Consider the following 22,048-nt stretch of genomic DNA (forward strand, 5'->3'; position numbering starts at 1 on the left):
ATCATTTGCAAATATCACAATGCAATAAGTCATTAGGTACCAGTCTTCATTAAATTACTATTTCATATTTTAATTATAAACTTGGTGTACCCAGTGGTCTGTGGAGGGTGAGGCTGCAAAACAGCAAGGGGAAAACTCTAGTGTCTGCCAAAGATCTTTTGTTTACTTCATTTATGCACATTGAGCAGTGATATATTTTTAGTACAAGTTTGACACCATATCATGTGAAAAATGGATTACCTGTGATTGAGCTGGAGGAACGGCTTTTATCTTGCTCACAACAGCATGAATAGTAATCATTTCACCTGAACAATTACTGATATCTTCTTGTACTCATATCAGCTCCCATACGTTGTCAAAGACATTCAGAGGCAATTGATGGCAGTAGTGTTTTGTGTCTGTTGTATTGTGCAATGTCAAACAGGCTATCCCAGAAGAGATGAAAGATCTGGCCGACAGATGTCTCAGAAAGTATGAGCCTGGTATTTAGTGATATTTTCATGTCTTTCATGTGGACTTTGGAGAATTCCAGCCTATATGCTCCAGAAGGCTGATCTTAAGGCAACCTTTCATCAGCAGTCCATCCTTATAGCAAATGATCTACAAGGCAGAGCTCACTTTACCTCTGGTGGACAAAATCTGACAACACATTTGCTTGACACAGCTCTTACTTTCTGTACCATGTAACCATCAGCATTGTTGTTTGGTTGATGAGAATATGATGTGAGCCAAATGCAAAATGGCTGAACTTGCCAGTGTGTCAGAAAGCTGAACCAAGTGAATATGATCAGTTGTAAGACAATTCTTTAGTCAGAACAGTGGCTATTGAATAAATTCTTTTTCCCTACACTGAGTCAGCATATGGACATATGTCATGTTCTCATCAAGATAAGTACCAATATTGATGGTTACATGGCACAGAAAGTAAGTACTGTATTTTTCAAAAATTAATTTTTTGAATTTAGTTTAAATCAGATCTATCTAGTCATGCTTTTTCGAAAAGAAAGTAACTTTAAGTTGCAACCAAGGTAAAAAGAAATCCATCACTACTTCCTTCATCAAAGGGAATAAATCTGTTGCCCTGAGACAGGGTGGTGTTCTGCTTCTGAGCTTGATTATGTAGAATTTTAAAATCCTGATCTTTGACAGCTTTTTAAATTATTGACCAGGGGTTTCCTTCACATTTTTTAACATATCCACGCTCAGACACATAGCCGTTCCTACTTTTTTTCTTGCCTTCCATGGCAGCTAGGTAGCAGTTTTCTTTTTCTTCTTTTTTTTTTTTTTTTTTTTTTGAGGGAAGTGTAGAATAAAAACTACCTTATATGTGCTAACTCCTGAAAAGTAAACAGCAATTAGAACAATAGCTTCTTTACATCTCCCATCTTTAGTATTCTTATCACATGTCCAAACTAGACACATACAATGTGTTTTGTTTTCTTTTCAGATAATCCTTCATGATGTGGTTTGTCTCAGGCTGTGAGCTTGTGGTTGTGGGCTTGTGACAGTGATTGCTGTTTTCTGGCTAGTGCCAGGAAATAAGTGTAGCCTATGCATTAGAAGGTCCCCATAACATTTCTTGTATCTTGACACTCTTATGCATGTCTAGCTCTTGTAATTGCTTATAAATGTCAGATCATAATCCAGCTTTTCTGTACTGTATAATGCGTGCAAAAAAAAATAAAAATCCTATTTTCATCAAATTTCTTATAAAGTTACAGTGTTGTATAAAAGCAAAAAACTGTACGATGAAAATTTCATTAGAACTCTCCTCTTCTTTTAAAAAGGAGAGGAAAAACTCTCTCCTAAGCAACATATCAGAAGATCAATCTTTTCAATGTGTGTGTATCAACAATGTCTTGATAAGATCCTGCTTCTTCAGCTGCTATGTTAATGAATCGCATGCCATTCTCAGTCTGTGGCATCATCAGATACATAAAGCCTCTTTTCTAACTCTTTCAGCAATGACGCTTATCTAAAATGCTGAAATCTTGTTTTCGAGTTATCTGATATGCTGGTCTTGGAAGTAGGTTGTTGCAGTCAGTATCTGATAAAATAAACACAAACACAGCTATTAGGAGTTGTGGCTGTAGCTAACACTCCAACTTCACAGCTCATGCAGAATGTGCTCTGATTGCTTTCTGGCCTTCCACCATGAGATCTCAGTTCTTAATGCCACCTGAAATGCTTTTAATTTTTAAACCACAGCTATTTTCATGGCTTGTCTCTATTTAATTCTTGATTAAATAGCCAGATTCAAAAAATTACTTTCCAAAGGAAAGCCCACTAATGATGCATGACACTAAAGATATAATTTGGAACCTGTATTTAGCCAAATGGTATAGTATTTTTCTAAATTATATTTAGCTTGTATGACATATCAAAGTATAGTGATGTCATTAATTATACTTCCAAGTCTTATTTCTCTAAAGACAAAGTTAAGCATCAGAATTCAATAAACAGGCCAAGCAATGGAAAATCTACAAAAGCAAAAAAAGTCTTAGTTCTGTGGCATTTTAGACTCATTATTGTAGCCTCAAAGGAAAATTGTTTTAAGCCAAACGCATCATTGTAAATGGAAATAACAACAGAGCCATCAGTTCTTCTCAGTGGGTATATTTGCATCCAGAGTCTCTTGAAAGCTGGGCTAGGGGTCCCAAATCATTGAATATAACTTCCCCAAGTTCTTTAATTTTTGTGTAATGTTAAAACTGACATTTTAGTGTAGGTATAGATTGTGTTTAAAGGATCTAGTTAAATATCTGGTATTTAGCATGTCCACATACATTGATTTTCATTGAAAAAGATTTTTTAGTAATGCCTATTTACAAATTTTAGGAACTCCTGACTGACTTGTCTGTGCTCTGTGAGAAGAGGCCATTGATGCAGCTAATATTGTAATTGAGTTAAATAGCAGTACTTTTGGAGGAACCAAAGAGGAAAGTGAGATGTCAGATTCCTTTTTCCTCCACACTTAAATTCATACATATCTCATTGCCTGAAGCGTGAAGTCCTTTTAGTTTAGAACATAGCAGATGTTATCCAACCACAGCACAGCTTAACTCACCTGAACATAGACAAGTCCAAGGGAACAGATGGGAGACATCCAAGAGGGTTGAACAAGCTGCCTGATGTAATTTTGAGGTCACTCTCTATCATCTTTGAAAGGTCTTGACAACAGGGGGAGGTTACTGGTGACTGGAAAAGGGCTGACATCACACCCATCTTCAAGAAAGGCAAGAAGAAAGATCCAGGGAACTAGAGGCCAATCAACATTAGCTCAGTTCCTGGGAAGGTTGCAGAGCAAATCCTCTCAGAAGCCATTTGTAAACCCATGAAAGAAGGTGATTGGGAACAGCCAGCCTGAGTTTACCAAGGGCTGATGAACTTCATTGCTTTCTATCACAAGGTGACTGGCACTATAAGGGGAGGGCAGTACATATTGCACACCTTTATTTTAGCAAGGTTGTTTACAGTCTCCCACAGTCTTATTCTCAAAATTTTTTGAGGTATGGGCTAGACAATTAGACCATAAAGTGAGTGGCAAATTGATTGGACTGTTAGGCTCAAATAGTTGTGTTCTGTGGTGCAAAATCCAACTTGGAGACAGTAATTATTGGAGCCCATTATGCATGGTGGGGGGACCAAAATAGGTAATATTTTAATTAACAACCTGTATGATGGAACAGAGTGCAATCTCAGCAGGTGTGCAGATGATACCAAATTGGGGGCAGTGGTTGGTATGCTGGAGGACCGGGGTGTTCTTTAAAGCAGCCTGAACAGATTAGCTAAACAGGCTGACTAGAGCCTCGTGGTGTTCAACGAGAGCAAGTACAAAGTCCATGTCACCCCATGCAACACCGTTGGCTAGGGGCTGGCTGACTGGGAAGCAGTACCACAGAAAAGGATCTAGGGTCCTAATGGACTTTCTTTGCCGTGCAATTCTTGAGTTTCTAATAGTGGAAACAGAGAAGGGAAAAAAAACCCCATACCCTCCAACACAATCTTAATTTAGCTAAAAACTGTTTAACTTTGTCTAGTTTGTCTTTGAATGGAGTGGGCTAAGGAATCCTAAATGCTAAATACTGTTAAAACCATCTCCTGATACTCAGTCTAGTAATTTTGTTTATGTGGAAAATACTTAAAAAAATTATTTTGATACAGAAACAGCAGTAGCTATTGATCATTTCACAAATCTGAGTTTACAACAGAAAAACATCCCAAAAATCAGCTCCTGAAGCTCTTGAATTTCCCAGAGAGTAGCAGTGCAGGTCCCAAAAGATTTAAGGTGTTGAGACTACAGTTATGCATCAACAAATTTCAACTTGCAGATTCATTTGTGCGTCATTTACTTCAAATAGAAGAGTTAGTGCTAGGGACATGTAAGGACAGTATAAGTGAAACTCAGAGATGATTAAGACATATCTTCTTTAGAATTAAGCATTTTTAGTGTAATTAGAGATTTGTTATCATCAGTTTCAAAAAATATATGCTTAAAACTTAGTCCTTCTTTTCTCTTTATCTTCCAAATACTTTTTTGTTCTTATTTCTGAAATAGGGACTTTTAAACAAAAAGGAAAAGTTGTCTTCAAATTGAATCAAATTTCTCATGTAACATGAAATTTGAAACATATTAAAGGTTAGATGACTATGAACTTGTGACTAGTCTATTTTTTATTACCCTGTGCTGACTTCCCTTGCTTTGACAAAACTGCAAGCTGAAGTACAGCTTTCTTTTCTGTTGTGTTTTTAGAATTTATTGCCCAAACTTGATAGAACATTTTGGGTTATCTTCCTTTGAAATTGTATATTCTTTGAATGTACAGTATTTAAGGGGTGAGTATGAGGGGTCCCTTGGCTGTTTTGTTTGTTGGGTTTTATAATTAATTGTCCCTTGAAAGCTGTGTTTGTTTTCACAGGGGTAGAAGAACTTGAAAAAAGGCTTATAGGTACATAACATACCAGCTAAAGTTTGTGTAGTGTGGCAGAGTTGAGAGGGGAAGGCCTGAAGATTCTTGTCATTTTAATGGGCAAAGACTGCATCTGGGGTCTTAGAGCCATTTTGAGGGGTGGCCTGAAGGTGTCAGGAGTCTGATGTTTATTGAGGTGGGTGGGGGTATACATCTCAAAAGATTTTTTTGAAGCATACATTGCTGCTGCTTACTTGAAGTATGTCTAACCTCTGAAGCTGAAGTTACCATTTACCCATCTGTATTTTTGTATTCCTGTATTCACAGAAAGATGTGGGACCTAGAGCTTCCTTTGAACACTGTCAGGCTTAAGACAAAAATGCTTTTCTAGAAAAGTTTGTGTCACGTAGGTCATGAATAATTGACATGAACTACAATACAATCCAAACTACTTTTGGAGAGTTAATTATGTATGTATACATTCAACCTTTTTTAGTGAATGAAAACTTTTAGGGTCCCTGAGATTTTCATCATTCATTTACTTTTGTATATTACAAAATAAATTGTTTCCATAATTCTACTCATGTATTTAGAGAAATCATGTAGGTACATATACTAAATAAATTTATATATATGTATTAGAATTTGAGAGAGCAGTTAGTTTTCTGAGCTTATTAAACACCTCAGCAAAATTATATTTGGAGAAGACATTCCCCAATAAAATTTTCCTGAATGTGTTTCTTAACAGAATGTTGTGATTTTTCCAGTAATCGTGAATATATCCTTCTTATAAATGGACAACTACACAACTATGCTTGTCTTCTAATTTTCCTACAAGACTGTACTCTAATAATTAACCAGCTTTTGTAAGTCTATAAAATCTCTTTGGATCAATTAATCATTGCAATATTTCTCTGGAATCCCTATGATAGTCACTACATTTTTGGCTTGAAACATTGTTTGCTTTTAGCAGTTGTAAGAATGCAGTCGTGCCCAGCTTTCTTTCCTAATTCTCTTGTCTTATGTAAAGACAGGGTTGAAAAAGAAGCATTGCCAAAGGTTAAAATAACCTTTATTAGGGTGCTAACCTATTTATCTTCACCACATAAAATATGTGAAAAAGCATGAAACACAAACCCAGAGAAAAAGACTATTTTTCTGACTGCTTGCAGTTTACAGATCTGTTTTCCATAAAATGTATAGTCACTAAACTGTCTAATTAAAAAGAAGTCTGTATACAGTTTTTATAAAATTGTTCAAATCAACATATTTACATATAGTATTAAAATGGCAGAACTTAGACTGATTTTTTTTGTGGTATTGGAAATGGAATAATAATGCAATTAATAGTTGATTAATTTAAGGATGTTCATATTTGGTACTATCTTAGCTTTGGAAGTTTTTTTAGAAAGTTTGGATCTGAACTGATATTCAGCTTCCTAACATTGAACTAAACTTTATGCATGAACTTGAGTTTCTCAGAAAAGCTAGCCCACAGAGTAATCTGATTCCTAAAAAGACTGGATGAAAGAAAAGGCTAAATACACAAAAATATTCAGACCTTTAATTTCAAAGGAAGTTTTCAATCACAGTCTATCAACCATGTATAACTGAGCATAGGAAAGTGATCTGGTCTTTCTGTATCAGCTATAAGAGCTCTAAAAATTTGTCATTTCTTAAGAAGTTTATCAAAACTTACTTATGCTTTTAGAGAAGAAATTTCTAGCAAAGAATGCTTTGGCCTTGGCAGAAATGAAGTTTAGTTTAAAAAGAAATGAAGGATGTTGTCCTGGAGTAGCATGATATTTGAAAGAAATATCCCACAGAGTGAAATATGTTTGCCAGGAACCAAGAGAGAAAGTTACAGCTTTCTGCCAGATGAAAGACAGTACAGTATGGCTGGCTGTGGTATGCCCATTTCTATTGTGAGTATCCACAGGGTTAACCTTCAGCATATGATCCTTCATATGATCACTCCCCCTCCCAGTCTGAGCAATTATTTAACCTACAGTATGTCTTAACACTAGGAAAAGTAGTTCTTCATGTGGCATGTATTACTCAAAAAGAAATTTTGTCAGCTTATTTGAAATAATCAAATAGCTGGTGGAAGTGCTCACCAAGTCGCTTTCCATCATTTATCAGCAGTCTTGGCTAACCAGGGAGGTCCCAGTTGACTGGAGATTAGCCAATGTGACACCCATCCACAGGAAGGACCAGAAGGAGGATATGGGGAACTACAGGCCTGTCAGTCTGACCTCAGTGCCAGGGAAAGTTATGGAGCAGATCATCTTGAGTGCCATCACACAGCATGTACAGGATAACCTCGTGATCAGGCCCAGTCAGCATAGGTTTATGAAAGGTAGGTCCTGCTTGACTAACCTGATCTCCTTCTATGACAAGATGACCCGCTTAGTGAATGAGGGAAATGCTGTGCATGTTGTTTACCTGAACTTTTGTAAAGCCTTTGACACCATTTCCCACAGTATTCTCCTGGAGAAACTGGCTGCTCACAGCTTGGATGGGCAGACTTTTCACTGGGTAAAAAAATGGCTGGATGGCCGGGCGCAAAGAGTTGTGAATGAAGTTAAATCCAGTTGGTGATTGGTCACAAGTGGTATTCCCCAGGGCTCAGTGTTGGGATCAGTTTTCTTTAATATCTTTGTCAATGATCTGGATAAGAGGATTGAATGTTTGCAGACAACAGCAAGTTGGGTGGGAGTGCTGATCTGCTTGAGGGCAGGAAGGCTTTACAGAGGGATATGGACAGGCTGGATCAATGGGCCAAGGCCAATTGTATGAGACTCAACGCGGCTCAGTGCCAGGTCCTGCACTTGGGTCACAACAACCCCATGCAAAGGTACAGGCTTGGGGAAGAATGGCTGGAAAGCTGCCTGGTGGAAAAGGACCTGGGGGCATTGATTGGCAGCTGGCTGAATATGAGCTGGCAGTATGCCCAGGTGGCCAAGGCAGCCAACAGCATCTTGGCTTGTATCAGAAACAGTGTGGCCAGCAGGTGTAGGGAAGTGATCGTCCCCCTGTACTTGGCACTGGTGAGGCTGCACCTCAAGCACTCTGTTCAGTTTTGGGCCCCTCACTACAAGAAGGACATTGAGGTACTGGAGTGTGTCCAAAGAAGGGCAACAAAGCTAGTGAAGGGTCTAGAGAACAGGCCTTATGAGGAGCAGGTGAGGGAACTGGGTTTGTTTAGCCTGGAGAAAAGGAGGCTGAGGGGAGACCTTATCGCTCTCTACAACTACCTGAAAGGACGTTGTAGCTAGGTGGGTGTTGGTCTCTTCTCCCAAGTAACAAGTGATAGGACAAGAGGAAATGGCCTCAAAGTCCACCAGGGGAGGTTTAGATTAGATATTAGGAAAAAATTCTTCATGGAAAGGGTTGTTGAGCATTGGAACAGGCTGCCCAGGGAAGTGATTGAGGCACCATCCCTGGAGGTATTTAAAAAACATGTAGATGTGGTGCTTAGGGATGTGGTTTAATGGTGGACTTGGCCGTGCTAGGTTATCAGTTGGACTTGTTGATCTTAAAGGTCTTTTCCAGCTGAAACAATTGTATGATTCTATGAAATAGTTGTAGAATGCTGTTGAATGTTCTGCCTTGGGTTAAAGTCCTGTCTATCACTTGTCTTTTTGTTTTAACTTTTTTTTTTATTTTCTTGGAGTGAACTAGACTTTAACTGCACTATTCAAATATACTCACCAAAAGCTAGGACAGCAGAAATTGAGGACATCACTAGTCCCAAGAACTTTATTTAAACTTGTATTCTATAGAGAAAACTAGTGGAAAGGTTCATTCTGATTTATTTATTTATTTACTCTTGTTACATATTATTCTAATTAAAAATGAATTTGAATGTAGAGAGGGCAGATACTTTGTAAAATCTAGTTGAAAAAGGGCCATTCAGACTGAGAATGACACTAATAGCCTGCCTCACTGAGGGGAGCAAAAGTCCAGAAAAACAAGTTAGACAAAACCAGGCAGATGAACTGGAGGGCAAATATTTTTTTAAAAGTAAAGAATTCCACATACTATTTCTGTGAAATTTTAATGTAGAAATATTTTTTTAATAAAAAACACTTCTTTTTCCCTCCCATTCCTCCTATTCTGTTGTAATACTCAGGAGCCAGTCAGGAGTTCAGAGAGAGTTTTGGATATTAATTTTCTGCTGCTTGTGTATAGTCTGTTGGGTACTTGTCCTATTTTTGTCTCAATACACCATATAAATAAAAGCACTACATAAATATGAATAAAACATTTTTTCTGGCTAAACCATTGCTGTCCTACAAACGGTGAATGAGTCAACGAGGAAATGACAGAAGAAAGGAAAGAGATATAAAGAGTTAGTTCTCCCTAATTTGCAAAAATAGTTTCACGGTTTTGTGAGATGGTGATTCATCTTGTAATTCGGAGGTCCACCATGCTTGGAAACCTGAGGTAGCTTCAGTGCCCATGGGAGCCAACATGTTGGCCTTTTGGAGTTAATCTACACAACTTCAACAGTTACATGCTCTCAGTATTGTAAATGATTTGCATTCTTTCTGGATTGATATAGAGACAAACTTGCAAACACACTGATTGGATGGTTTTATTTGTCATAAGAAGTTAGATTACTGTTTTAAGTTGAGAATTCTTTTCCTAGATGTTAACAGAAAGTCCTTAAACCACCAATTTCCAAAGTTTGAAAGAATATACCAAGGGAAGGATTGTCCTCAACATGTCCAGCTTCTTTCATTCTTTCCATAAGCATTTGCTGCTAAACTCTTCTGGAAGCAGAGTACTGATGTAGATAGATAATTGGTCTGACCCAGAACAGAGTTGTTACATATCAAATGCTTTCTTTTCAGCATGTATTGTTAGTGCCTTCTTGTATCCTCTGCTTCTAACCGTAGTACAGTTTGGGGGATTGTGGGTTTGGTTTTTTTTTTATTATACTCTTGTGATCCTCCTTGATCTAAGAGAGATGAAAGGCAGTATGTGATAGCATTATTCACAGTTTGGACAGTTATTTGTAGGAGTGCTTCAAGGCTGAGTGTAGGTTTGACACTGTGTCCTGTGAGCTGTTTTTTGTTCATGGTTTAAATATGACTCAGAACAGCCCAAATTATATGTATAGCCATTATAGAAGATTATGTAGCTTCAGAATGTAATCCAGAGCATATAAAAGATGTCTAGAATTAGATTGTATAAATAAAGTTTACACTAAAATTCTCCTTTTCAGTAGCTCATTCAGTCCCCATTAAAGTTAGTAGAACCATTTTCACTGATTTTGGTGGTTGTAGGATTGGATTATCTTTCTGAGACCACAGAAGTTTAATGTTTGCTGGTAAACAATCATTACATTTTGCAAAGGAAAGGACAGAAATATTTGAAAAATGAAGGAATAACAAAATGAAAAATGTTATGTATATAATATGCTAGGAAAAGAAATCCCTAAGCTTCCAGAGTTCATTGATGAGCTACAAAATCAAAGAGGAGAAAAAAACCTGTAGGATTACATTCCCAAAGGGTAAAAAATGGATGGTGAATCAGGGTAAAAAGTTCTTGATCCTAATGGATAAATGGAAATAGCTAATACTATGGAAGTTTTAAAATTCAAAAAGAAAACCCCAAAACCAAATATATTCACACCTTCTTGTTGAAGAACACTATCAGGGATAATTGTCTTGTGTTCAATAGTGAATTTGGCAGTCTGTATTCTTTCTAGTTTTGGAAGTATCTTGTTTGTGTCCTGAGGAGGAGCTAAATGAAAACTAATATAAAATCTAGCAAAAAAACCCCTGCAAATGACAGAAACCCTTGAAACATTTACCAAGTATTAAAAATTATTTCAAACAGTAAGCTAAAGTGAATTTATTTCTGTGAAGTTTTAATAAAAAATTAGAAAGGTCTATGTTTGTTTTGCGCGCTTGTGAAAATTGATACTTTTTTAAGGTAATCAATACAGTCTTTGATTTGAAACAAACACTGGAAATAAATTATGAAGGATCCAGAAGTGTAAAAGATATTAATTAATATGTGTTAAGGCAACTGTATGTGATTTACATATATGTGTAAAGCTATGTTATATAGCTCAGTATTTATGAAATCAATTCCTTAATTTGACTTTAGAATTAAACATAAATATAGTATTCTTATAACTGTTTATGTAGACCATACAATCAAACATTATCATTTTATTTGCATTGTAATTCATCTCAGATATTGTTTTTTTTTTTCTCTTAGTGAACAATGTCAGTAGAAATGGATCTAGTTTTTAGCTTTAGGTATTGGTAAATCTGTCACAAACTTTGCATTAGTTATTATTTAGGACTGTGTTTATGGGAAAGATAATGGACAGAAGTTTCTTGAACTTAGTGCTGTCAAAATCTCTAGGGATAAACATAGCGGAAGAGCATATATTTGAAAATCAATAATGTGTTGGGGTTTTCGTTGGCCAAAGCAAACAGCAGTGCGGTATATTTTTGTAGTATGATACACATAGGAGTGCCAATGTGCTTAACCATAAGTCAGATTGGGTTTTTTTGTGTCTTGCATATTTATACCTTTGAATCATGCTTTTATATTTTCATTGATGTTTCTTTTCAAAACTTAGAATGCTGAAAGACATTTTATAGGCTATGAAAAATAAAAACACTGTGGAGACTATTAAATTAATAAATGGCAAACACTGGACTAAGAAAATATTTGTGAGAAAAGTTTCAGTGTAAATATTAAGAACAAAGAACTTTAATTGCGTTATGGTACAACTATAAAACAAAAGGTTTCAATCAGTGTACTACTTAAGTGATTCTTGTTCCCAAAAAATTGACTACAGCTTTGGAGTGTTAGTTTTTATGTTTCATGATTTTATTGATATCTGTTGCAAACAATTTCATCAGAGAGGTAAAAATTCAAATAGCTAAGATGCAAGCTTGCCCTGAAATCTGACAGTAGAGCTTGGATCGTATGCACTGCTAATGTAAGACATTTAAGTACCCATGTAATTAATGGACACATCATTGTACACACCAGTTAAGTTGATATATTATATAAGTTTAATATATTTAACACACCAGATAAGTTGATATATTATATAAGTTTAATATATTTAAATTGTACGAGAAGTGGAAACCTAGCCCTCTCCCAGCTGTATTGACTCTTTTGCAAATAGGGGAGGAAAAAAAAATACTTCAGAAATTTGCCATTTTCAAATTCAACCTTTATATACCAGCAAAGCTGAAGTCATGTCAGTGCAGACATTGAGTTTACCTGTGACTGGATTACACGCCCACACTTAGAAAATAAGTGAAAAAGTCTCATCTGAAAGGCTAGAAATATGTTTCAAGTAGTGCAATTGAAGAGTAAATTCAAGGACTACAAAGAGGAATAATACCCCATTTCACTGACAGCTTTTGGTCAAGTTTTCAGTTACTCCTTTTGACCATTCTGCCCATAGACCCAAGGCAACTGCAAAACTTGAATATGTCATAGCTTTGTGTCTGCTGAGATACGAACTTGTCAGCTTCTATGTCTGAATTGTACCAATTTCATGTATTTAAATGATCGCCTTTGGAATTTGATTTGATTTACTACAGGCTACTTCTGGAATAGATTTTAACTGTGACTTTTTTTTTTTTTTACTGAAAATTGTTTGTATCAACCACTTGGTGGTTATCAGCGTAAGAGTAATCACTGAGGAGAGATAGGTTAGTGGGTTGTAGGTAAATGTAACAGTTAAAGAACGTGATGATACATTTTATTTGTTGCATGCCTCCACAGTTTATTTACATAGATTTCTTAATATATACAACCACCTGAGAGGAGGTTTGATAAAAAGGATAATGTATATTTATTATGAACTGAAATGGTAAGAAGGGGGAGAGTGGTAAAGAGACATTATCTGTTAATACTGAGGGCATAGAATTTATTTGTATGTATTAAATATAAGAATGAAAACCAAAACATACTGTAATCAAAGAACAGGGAATTCCAGAAACAAGGAATAAAAGATGTAAGAATGCATCCCTTGTAAGACATGAAAATAAATTAAAATTTATTGAAAATTTATTTTAAAAAGCTAGATTACAATGGAAGAATAATACTGGTTCACAGTTACCTTATAAATAAAAAGAGTGATCTTAAAGTCACCTAGTTATGCAACCAGTACCTGAAGTAACCTTTTCAAAATAGCTGGAATATGATCCTTTTATCTCTCATAATTTGAAAGGGCTTGGAAGACCTTCTTATTCACCAACTGAAGGCAAAGTCCTGTTTACGCAAACTACACAGTAAGGTATCCAACGTTAGGATAATTTCTCAGGGTCAGAAATCAGTGCAATCTGAAATATTCTATGAATGAGAGAAAGGTAGTCTGGTTTTATAAATTAGACATTTTCAAAAGATGAACTCCAGGCTATTTGCTGCTAAAGTAAGAACAGCCTGAATGACTGAGCTCTGTGTAAGTGAAGCCAAATTCTTCAAAGGTATTTACTTACTGTGTGGGAGTAATTTACTCCTCTCACTTATCAGAATATATTGAAAGAACATGTGGTCAAAAAACTCAAGGGCGTGTAAGAAAAAATAAGTCATATACAGGTTGAGTTTGAAACAAAATTTTGGTTTTATGAAAGAAAACTGAATTCTGCCTTGAAGTGCTAGTGACACCAGTTAGCACCTAATACTGTCACCCCTCTTCCTTCCAAACTATTATTTTAGTTTCCAGATTATTCCATTACATCAAAATGAAAATGATTAATTGAAGGAATAAGTACATATAGCATTCACTTTTTTTAACCTCAGATTTCAATGAAAACTATTCACCAATTCAGTTCAGCTCAACAAAAGCAAGTCTGACAGAATCAGGCACCTACATCTGGATATAAAATACTCAATTAGTCAAAAGCAGCAAACAAAGCTGTTCATGTTCTTAAGGCCTTTAAGTACCTTAGGTTTGTATTTTTTCAGAGTTTAGCAGTCTTTTTTAATAACTTGGGCTTACTAACAGTGTTGGGATAAAATTACAAGAATTTGAGAAGGAGGGGATGCATCTTATTTAAAAAACAAACCAAAACCAACCCCCCCCCAAAAACCCACAACCCACAAATACTGTTAATCTGATCTGTTTAAAATAAAACAGTACAACACAGCATCTCCAAAGGTGTTTTAAGTGCGGTTGCTCTGCAGGTGGCAGTTCTGATATACGACTTGAAAACACTTGAAACAGTATGTAAGACAATTTAAAAGAGACTTTGCAAAAGTTATCAAAACTAAACTGATTTTATCAGTGCACTATTTGACTTTACTCATTCATGCAGGCTGCATTAGAGAAGGAATGGCTAACTCTAGATTCCACCCGTTTCCCTTCAAAAACACTCCTGCTCTCAAACCAGCTGCACTGGCCAAAGGTAACATGTCACAGAAACTTCTTACTCTTCAGTCTTTATTCATTCCTTAAGGATATGCTATTCTGGGGTGATTAATATGACAATCTATTGACTTGAAAAACACAATTACTTTTAGAAGTCTCAGACTTCCTCCTCATCTCCAGATGCAATTTTTCTTTTAGATTTTCTTTCATTTGCTTAGTTTCTTCTTTATTTTGGATTTATTTCAACACTTTACTTCACAGTAGCAGAAAAAAAGATGATGTGCTTCATCTGTACGTTTGGCAATGGATTAAAAATTGCTACTTGACACACTACTTTAAAAATACTAAGATCTGCATTATATGACAACAGCTGAATGTTTTCAGAACAGCTAAAGGTCATTGAACTGTAATGTCTGCTAGTTATTTCATAAACTTTGAAGTTTTAGCTTTTTGTTTTGGTAGGGTTTTCTCTTCTTGTTACAAGCGTAGTATTACTAATGTTTTATTTCCTACGATTACAAGAAAGGAGTCTTATAAATGTATAATTCATTATATCTACAATTCTTTGATTTTATTTGGGGACATTAAGTATAATTAAAGTCACCTTTTTGCCCTATTCAGTTAGTTGAAGGTAAGGTCTGTAATGGGCATATCACCATTAAGAACACTTTCTGTTATAGTAATAGCCTCTACAAACTCTGGTGCAGGTTTACCTGCACATTTTGAACTCAAACTTGCAGGAATCACCAACTGCATTCTTTTTCTTTCTCTTACTTAGAATTATTCTAGGCCTTCAAATTCCAGTGAACATTCAAATAGTTTGCCATTGTCACCACATGAAGTTTGGCAGTGTGTTAACAGACCACATTCATACTCTGCAGAAAATATCCACTGTCATAGCAGGTAAGTTAATATATTTTTTTCATTGTATTTAGTTCATTTGGATTCAACAAAAATCAAAAGGAAGACAACTTGAAGCTGTTTTCTGATGCTTTTGCTACTTTTGGTTAATATGATATTACTGGAATTGAAATGTATTTACTTGTTAAAACCAAATATATTAAATTCAGTTGTTATTCTTCATTGACTACCAGAATTAAGAATATAAGTATATATATGTGTATTTTTATTTATCTAGGTTTGACTATAAATCATAAAACTTGTATTTTTTCATATATATCACAGCATAGATGTTGAAATAGAGATTTATAAGACTAGATAAAGATTAAAAGGGATTTCTTACACAGCTGCATTCTTTTGGAGAGAAAGGACTGAAATATGCTTCAAGTAATTGAAATGTAAACATTTCAAATTGATGGCAGATTTTTATTACTCTCCAAGATAAAGCCTTCCTGGAGTATTAAAATAGATTTTCTGTATTATTTCCAAGCTTCAAAAGTGCCTTTAGAAGCACAAACAACTTACAGGATGACAAAGGCTGCAAAACAGTCACCCGAGATCCTTCCTTATTTACCTACCTTTCAGCACCACTCTTATACTTTGTTTTCAGGTCCGGGAAGGGAACAATGTCACAGCTCTCTGACTGGAAGGAAAAAAAGAAATTTTCATTCATGTCTGAAAAAGAAGAGAAAATTTCAGAAGAATGGTATGTTAAGCTATTTTGCTTACATAGTGACTGCCAGGAATAAGTACAGTATAGTTGACTGTTGTTGCTTGCTTTTTTTTAAGTTTCACCTTTGAAGAATCTCTGTTTTCTACCAAAGTAAAAATTATTGTAATTACTTTTACAAGTGTCTGAGAGACCAGCTTAGTAAGTTGCAATAATGTAATGTTAAACGTTGCAGCTATCTATCTGTGCAATTCAGAAAGTTTCATACCATGCACAAGTACTATACACTTGTATTCTTTTTGAAAAGTGCTTTATACAATGATATGCAGCTGGTGTAACATAATATATGTGAAATGTTTAGTAAGTTATTCTCCTTCCCTAGGGGTTTTAAGGATATTTCTACTGCACAGCTTATGCTGAAGAGAGCCCATAAAATGAAGCCCAAAAAATACAGTAATAAAAATTTAGGTAAGTGAACAGTTAAAAAGTGGTGATATTGATGTAATGTTTCCATTCTTAAGTCTCAAAATAGTATCTCTCTTCTAAAATGTTTGTTTGCACAACATTAAACATTAATTTGAATAAAGGTGGAGTGTGATTCAGTAAAACCAACTCAGTTTAAATCTCTGTAAAGAAATCAGTTTGTTCCAGTGATAAATTATTCAGATTTTAAAAAGCATTCTACTGGATTTTGAAGTTGAATATTTGACAGCTATGTTAAACAGAAATTTTGTTTCTTTTTGTTCATGTATCTCTTTTTCTAGATGTGGAATTTACATTTCTGCATTTTGTGTCCTTGTATTTTTCCTCTTTGGGGAATATTGAGTTAAAATTATTGACTTATACAGGAAGTATTTATGAAAATGACATTTTGATATATATGAAATGAAATCATATTTTTTGTATTAAATATTCACTGTGGAAATAGATAATGCTTATGCAGCTGTAATTGTCTTCTCGTTCTTCTCAGATACTTATGTCAATTAACCTTTCTTAGAATTGTCAACTGTTAGTACAGTATGCTAATACAAATGTTAATGGAATATGTTAATAAAAATATTAATAAAATACTGCTAGTATAAGAAGCATTCAAATGTGTATGAGCCTGGTTGACAGTAGAACCTTTACTCTAAATGATCTTTGGAAAGTGTACCTTTATTTACATTGAATTTTTTTTAATTGTATCACAAGCTACAGTTAATTTGTATAACTTTGCAAATCTCTTCTGAATTAAGTGTTGAAAATATTGAAACACATTTTGCTCTTGGAATGGAAAAAAATCAGCCTACAGATAAAGTTAAGAAAAGGTTTCCTCTATATAATTTTTTCTACTTTAAATATCATGCCTAAAACTACATATGATAAAAAAGATCTCTAGTAAAAAAAAAAATAGTATAATTTGTTAAAGTAATTCTATTTAAATTTTGATGACTTCTCATGATGCCCTACTGTGTTACCAAAAAAAAGAAAAAAGTAAATATCATGTGTGCAACTGAGTTTCTACGTATGTTCCATTTGGTGGCCTCTGTCTTGTTTTTTAAAGAATAGAACTTATTAGGTTATATCATCTTTTCTCCAAATGCTTTCTGGTTTATGTGAGTAGTAATTAATCCAGTCATAAATATCTGATTGAGCATATCAGATTTGCTATCCTATTTTTGTTGTAGTTCTAATGTGTTTTTTTTTACTATGTTTATAGTCACTTTGTTCAGATTATTCAATATGGTATATGTGTGTTGAGCTTTTTAATATATCACATGGAATATTCTCAAAGTATATTACTCTTGCTGAAAAAATTAACAAAACTTTTGCACAATGTTTTTATAGCTTCGAATTTTCTCTTCTTGATGCTACCTCATATAGGAATGTTTTATCTTTCTATTACAACAAGCACAAAAATAACCTGTATACATAATTATCCTGTATAGGTTTCTCTGACAGTCATTAAAATCACATTCTTCTTTTCAGTTAAGCAGAAAGTGTAACTTCCAGAACCAAGAAATATTACTAAATATACTACATACTCAATCCCTTTTCAGTACAAAGATTATCAAGCCAACTATTCTTTCTCGTACAGCACACTGACAAAGTCAGTCCTTCCTTGGTCAGGAAGAACCAAATAATTATAAATTAAAACAAGTATTTTCATTTCAAACTCATGCTAAAACTCAGCTGTTGCACTAAAAAATGATCCTGATGATAGAATATTCCCCATGTGAGAAGAATCTCCACGTATATAATTATGTTTTACATCAGCTACCTCCTCTGAAGTGGTTAGAGCAAGTCAGGGTCTTGTCGAGAGTGTGGTTGAACAGAGGGACTTTACAGCATTGAAATTAGAGTAGATATACCTTATCCTGAGGCTAGTCAGCTCCAGATCAGGAAACTGTAACCAGATCCATTAGGCTGCCAGTATCTTTCCTGGATCTCTGTGTGGTACAGCTCATGTTAGAATACTTACAGCAATTCCAGTGTAACTAGAGAGAGAGAGTTCACAATCTTAGGCCATTGCTGTGAGTTTAACCCTACTGAAGCAGGAATTCCATAAGCGACTTTATTCCTTCTAATATTTAAAAGCAGATTGAAATTCATCTGAATAAGTAGATGTCAACGTTGTCTTTTAATGTTTCCACAGAAATTAGCATCCTGTCACCTTCATCTCCTCTGAAATGAGTTTCATCCATCTTGTATTTACTGAAGCTGCATGTGAAATCTTGAAGGATTTATTTTTAGTATTATTATTTCTGTTCTTTTGAATTTCCAGGTTCTAATTCCAGGTTGTAATTGCAACAGTTTCCTTCTTAGCTTTCTGATTTAAAATAGTTTAAGGTATGCTAACTCCAATAAAATAATTTTGGTAGTGATACAGATTCCGACCCACTAGAAAATAAGTAGCCAGCATCCACTTAGAAGTGTGAGTTATAAGGTGTAAAAATCAATTTTCCATGTTAGATCCATTTACTATTACGCATCTCACTTAAAAGCAAAATTTTAAGTTCTGAGAAAAAGCAAAGCAACAACATCTACAGGTTCTAGATACAAATAAATTATAAGCTATTAACAAATAATCTGATATCTTTTATGCTAAGATTTCAGCATCATCCCAAACTTCTTTTATATGCCATTGAGCTCTTCCGTGGTAATGATCTTAGTTGCAGGTAATGCTAAGGTACTGATGAATTTTGTAGGAACAAATGGCCCATCAGAGTATGCTGTCTGCTTCCATATGCTATCAAAATCCTTTGCCTTAGGCCTGAGGGTCACAAAAACAAATTGTTAAATCAGCCTCCATTCAGAGAGTTTTACAGTTGCTTTATAATACAGTCAAGGCATCTGCTGGACTGGAACTTGGACAGTCACGAACAGCTTCGATTCTTAGCATCCTCAGGTGTGGGAATTTATTCCTTTTCATTTTCCATCTAAAGCCTTTGTCTTCTCTTAGTGCAACAGTGATGGGATTTATTTGGTTAATTATAGAAGTCCACATCTAAGCTAGTCATCTGCATTCCTTCATGGAAAGAAACAGCCACCTTAAATCCTATTAATTTCCTCCTAAAACATAATTCAAAAGCAGGCTACTTGAATCTCACTGTAAAAGCACTTAGAGTTCTCCATTGCCTGGACACAAAACCTAAAGTGACTGGCTGAAGTACAGAGTTAAACTGTAGATATGTAGAAGTAACTGAGAAGTATCTGACCTCATATATCTGGCCACGTACCTTCTCAGTAGTGAAAAAAATATGGAAAATACTAGCAAGTGCACTGAATCCTGTGGTTTGTATTACAAGGAAGAGCTTAAAGTAGCATAACCTTACAATAAGGAGTGATTCAGGCAATGCTTATATTGCAGTAGACCAGTCCCACCAACTAATGGCCTTAAGGCCTTTTATGCCCTAATCCACTACAGTTATGTATGCTTGTTTATGTAGTTAAATAAAGTTGTGGCCTGTATTTTAACGATACCAAATGTAAGCTGTGTCTGCTTCAACTATTTTTGCTCTACAGTAAGATAATACAAAAACTGTGGGCAAGAAACCAGAAATTTTGCAGCCAAGTAAAACTGGCATAATGTCAGAAATTTTTCTGTTTATCATGGGTGCATAAAATTCTATAGAAATTCTAATTAAAAATCTAAATACAGCAGACATTATTGCACCTCACTGTGCTTAAAATTAAGTGTCTATGACTCATAACAATCCTAGCTTCCTAAAGATGTCTTGGCACTGCAGTACAGAATTTCTTGCTTAACTTTGAATTTCCTTGATTCTGTGCATTTTATATTAGCCTCTGAAGGTTAACTTCTTTTTCTTTTAAGATGGCTGGAAGCCTTGTCCTTCAGCTTGTCTCTCCTACACTGCTGTATTACTTCTTGTTTAACCATTTCCGCTCCAAAGGAATGCTCTTTTGTCAGTAACTCACAGCATGAGATGGTAACTCTTACTGCCGCATAAGTAGGAAAAAAAAAAAAAAAGGTAAAAAGTAGTTGGAGTGGGCCTTGACTCCTAGAACCAGAGCACAATGATAAAGATATTTCAGAAAGGTCAGCAAATATTTTTTAATTCTAGTTTAGAATTTAAGACAGCAATGCAATACTAATTAAAAAAAAAAAAACAAACCACTACACCCAAACCTCAAAACCCACAACCCCAAAACAGATTATTTGACTATACAACATGGATTTGTTGAATTAACAACAGTTGGAATAAAAATCTGGTGGATATTATTATTCCTTGTTACACATTACATAAATGACCACTAGTCTATATTTTCTTAGTAGCTGAAAGAAAGCTACTTTTGTTTTGCATATTCCATGTAGCAGTATCATCTGGGAACTCCAACCATGGACAAGTTGGAGTTCTAATTGCTGTTCAATTATAACAAAATGTGGTATTTCTTCCAAATGAATTTACAAATTGAAATATCTTATAGATAAGCATCTGTCACTCTTCGCTACTTTGATTTATCAACTCTTTAAAGTTGGCACAGATATGTTTATGTTTTTCTAATTACAGATATTGCACAACAAAAACAAATGACAAACATTTAATTTTTTTCAGTTTCACATATTATCAAGAAGTTGTTTAGCAAATGTGGTGCCAGATCAGGCAGTAACTGTTCCTTCCATATTGTTTCTATAACATTTCTTGTGTTTGTCCAACTTATCTTCTATATTTGGAGTCAGCCAAGCAATGTGCATTAAATTACCTCCCTGGTTCCTAGATTGCCAGCACAGATCATCATTTAATAAGCCACATTTAAATGAGTATGCCAGAATCCAGGAAGATATTTGTATCATTTTGAACTATTGGACTCTTTCACAGTTCTCTGTGTGAAATCTAAAACATTTGATTGCTTGTCATCAAAGCATACATGCAGTTCATTTCCCTAGCTCACTTAAAGACTGAAAAGCACTAGTATTATAAAGTAATCTATGTAATATTGCCTACATTTGGGACTAGATAAAGAAAAGGACTCATTTTTAATAACAAAAGAGCTGTAGGCAATGGTTGAGGTGATCCAGGTAGGCACAAATTCAAGTAGTCTGGCACTGTGTTAAATCCCTGTAGATTACTTAAGTTATTTTGCAAAGACTCAAAGATAAATCTTCTAATAGAAATCTCTCAGAAGAACAATTTCCATCTCTTCCCAGTTCATGGACCTTCTTTACTGCTGGTATCCTTTTGCACAAATAAATGTTTGAAAAATCTAGGTTGGCACTAATAATTTCATGAGACTTCACCCAAAAGTCCTTGGTATAGTTTAACTTTGGACTGATTGGAGTTTTCATAGAATTGAGTGGAGGGATGGATTAAGGAAAGATGACATTTTTAAAATATTTTTGAACTATTTCAATAGACTCACTCAGAAATTATTTTAAGTTAAGCATAAATAGTTTGGAAATCCTCAATCACATATTGTCTGAAGAGGTTATAATCAATTTTGTCACTTTGTATTTGGTCTTCTATTGAAGAAATACAGTAGTTTCATATCTAGCATAAAGCTAGAAGAAGTTATAAGTCTTTTTATCAACCCTGTATTGTATCAACACTGTATGCTGGGTGTTGGAAAATTTGTAATCACACAAAATTTTATTCTGTACATTTTTATCTATGTATAGTACTTGTATGGCTATGTATCTTACAAGTATAGAAAACACAATAGTAATTCATATTTTACTTAAAATATTTTTATAACTTCTGTTAATTT

At 34.8% G+C, this 22,048-nt stretch overlaps 1 protein-coding gene across 3 annotated transcripts in view; it reads left to right on the forward strand.

Moving 5' to 3' along the window:
• Positions 1 to 22,048, forward strand: part of LRRIQ1 (leucine rich repeats and IQ motif containing 1) — a 116,990-nt gene that overhangs the window by 47,745 nt on the left and 47,197 nt on the right. For all 3 annotated transcript variants that reach the window (XM_075747954.1, XM_075747964.1, XM_075747974.1), the window contains 4 exons: positions 14,219 to 14,308; positions 15,050 to 15,174; positions 15,782 to 15,877; positions 16,224 to 16,309. In XM_075747954.1, the coding sequence (XP_075604069.1) occupies positions 14,219 to 14,308; positions 15,050 to 15,174; positions 15,782 to 15,877; positions 16,224 to 16,309 (397 nt within the window). The remainder of the gene's footprint in view (positions 1 to 14,218; positions 14,309 to 15,049; positions 15,175 to 15,781; positions 15,878 to 16,223; positions 16,310 to 22,048) is intronic.

The sequence above is a fragment of the Balearica regulorum genome, chromosome 1, assembly GCF_011004875.1.
Source record: "Balearica regulorum gibbericeps isolate bBalReg1 chromosome 1, bBalReg1.pri, whole genome shotgun sequence".
NCBI lineage: Eukaryota > Metazoa > Chordata > Aves > Gruiformes > Gruidae > Balearica > Balearica regulorum.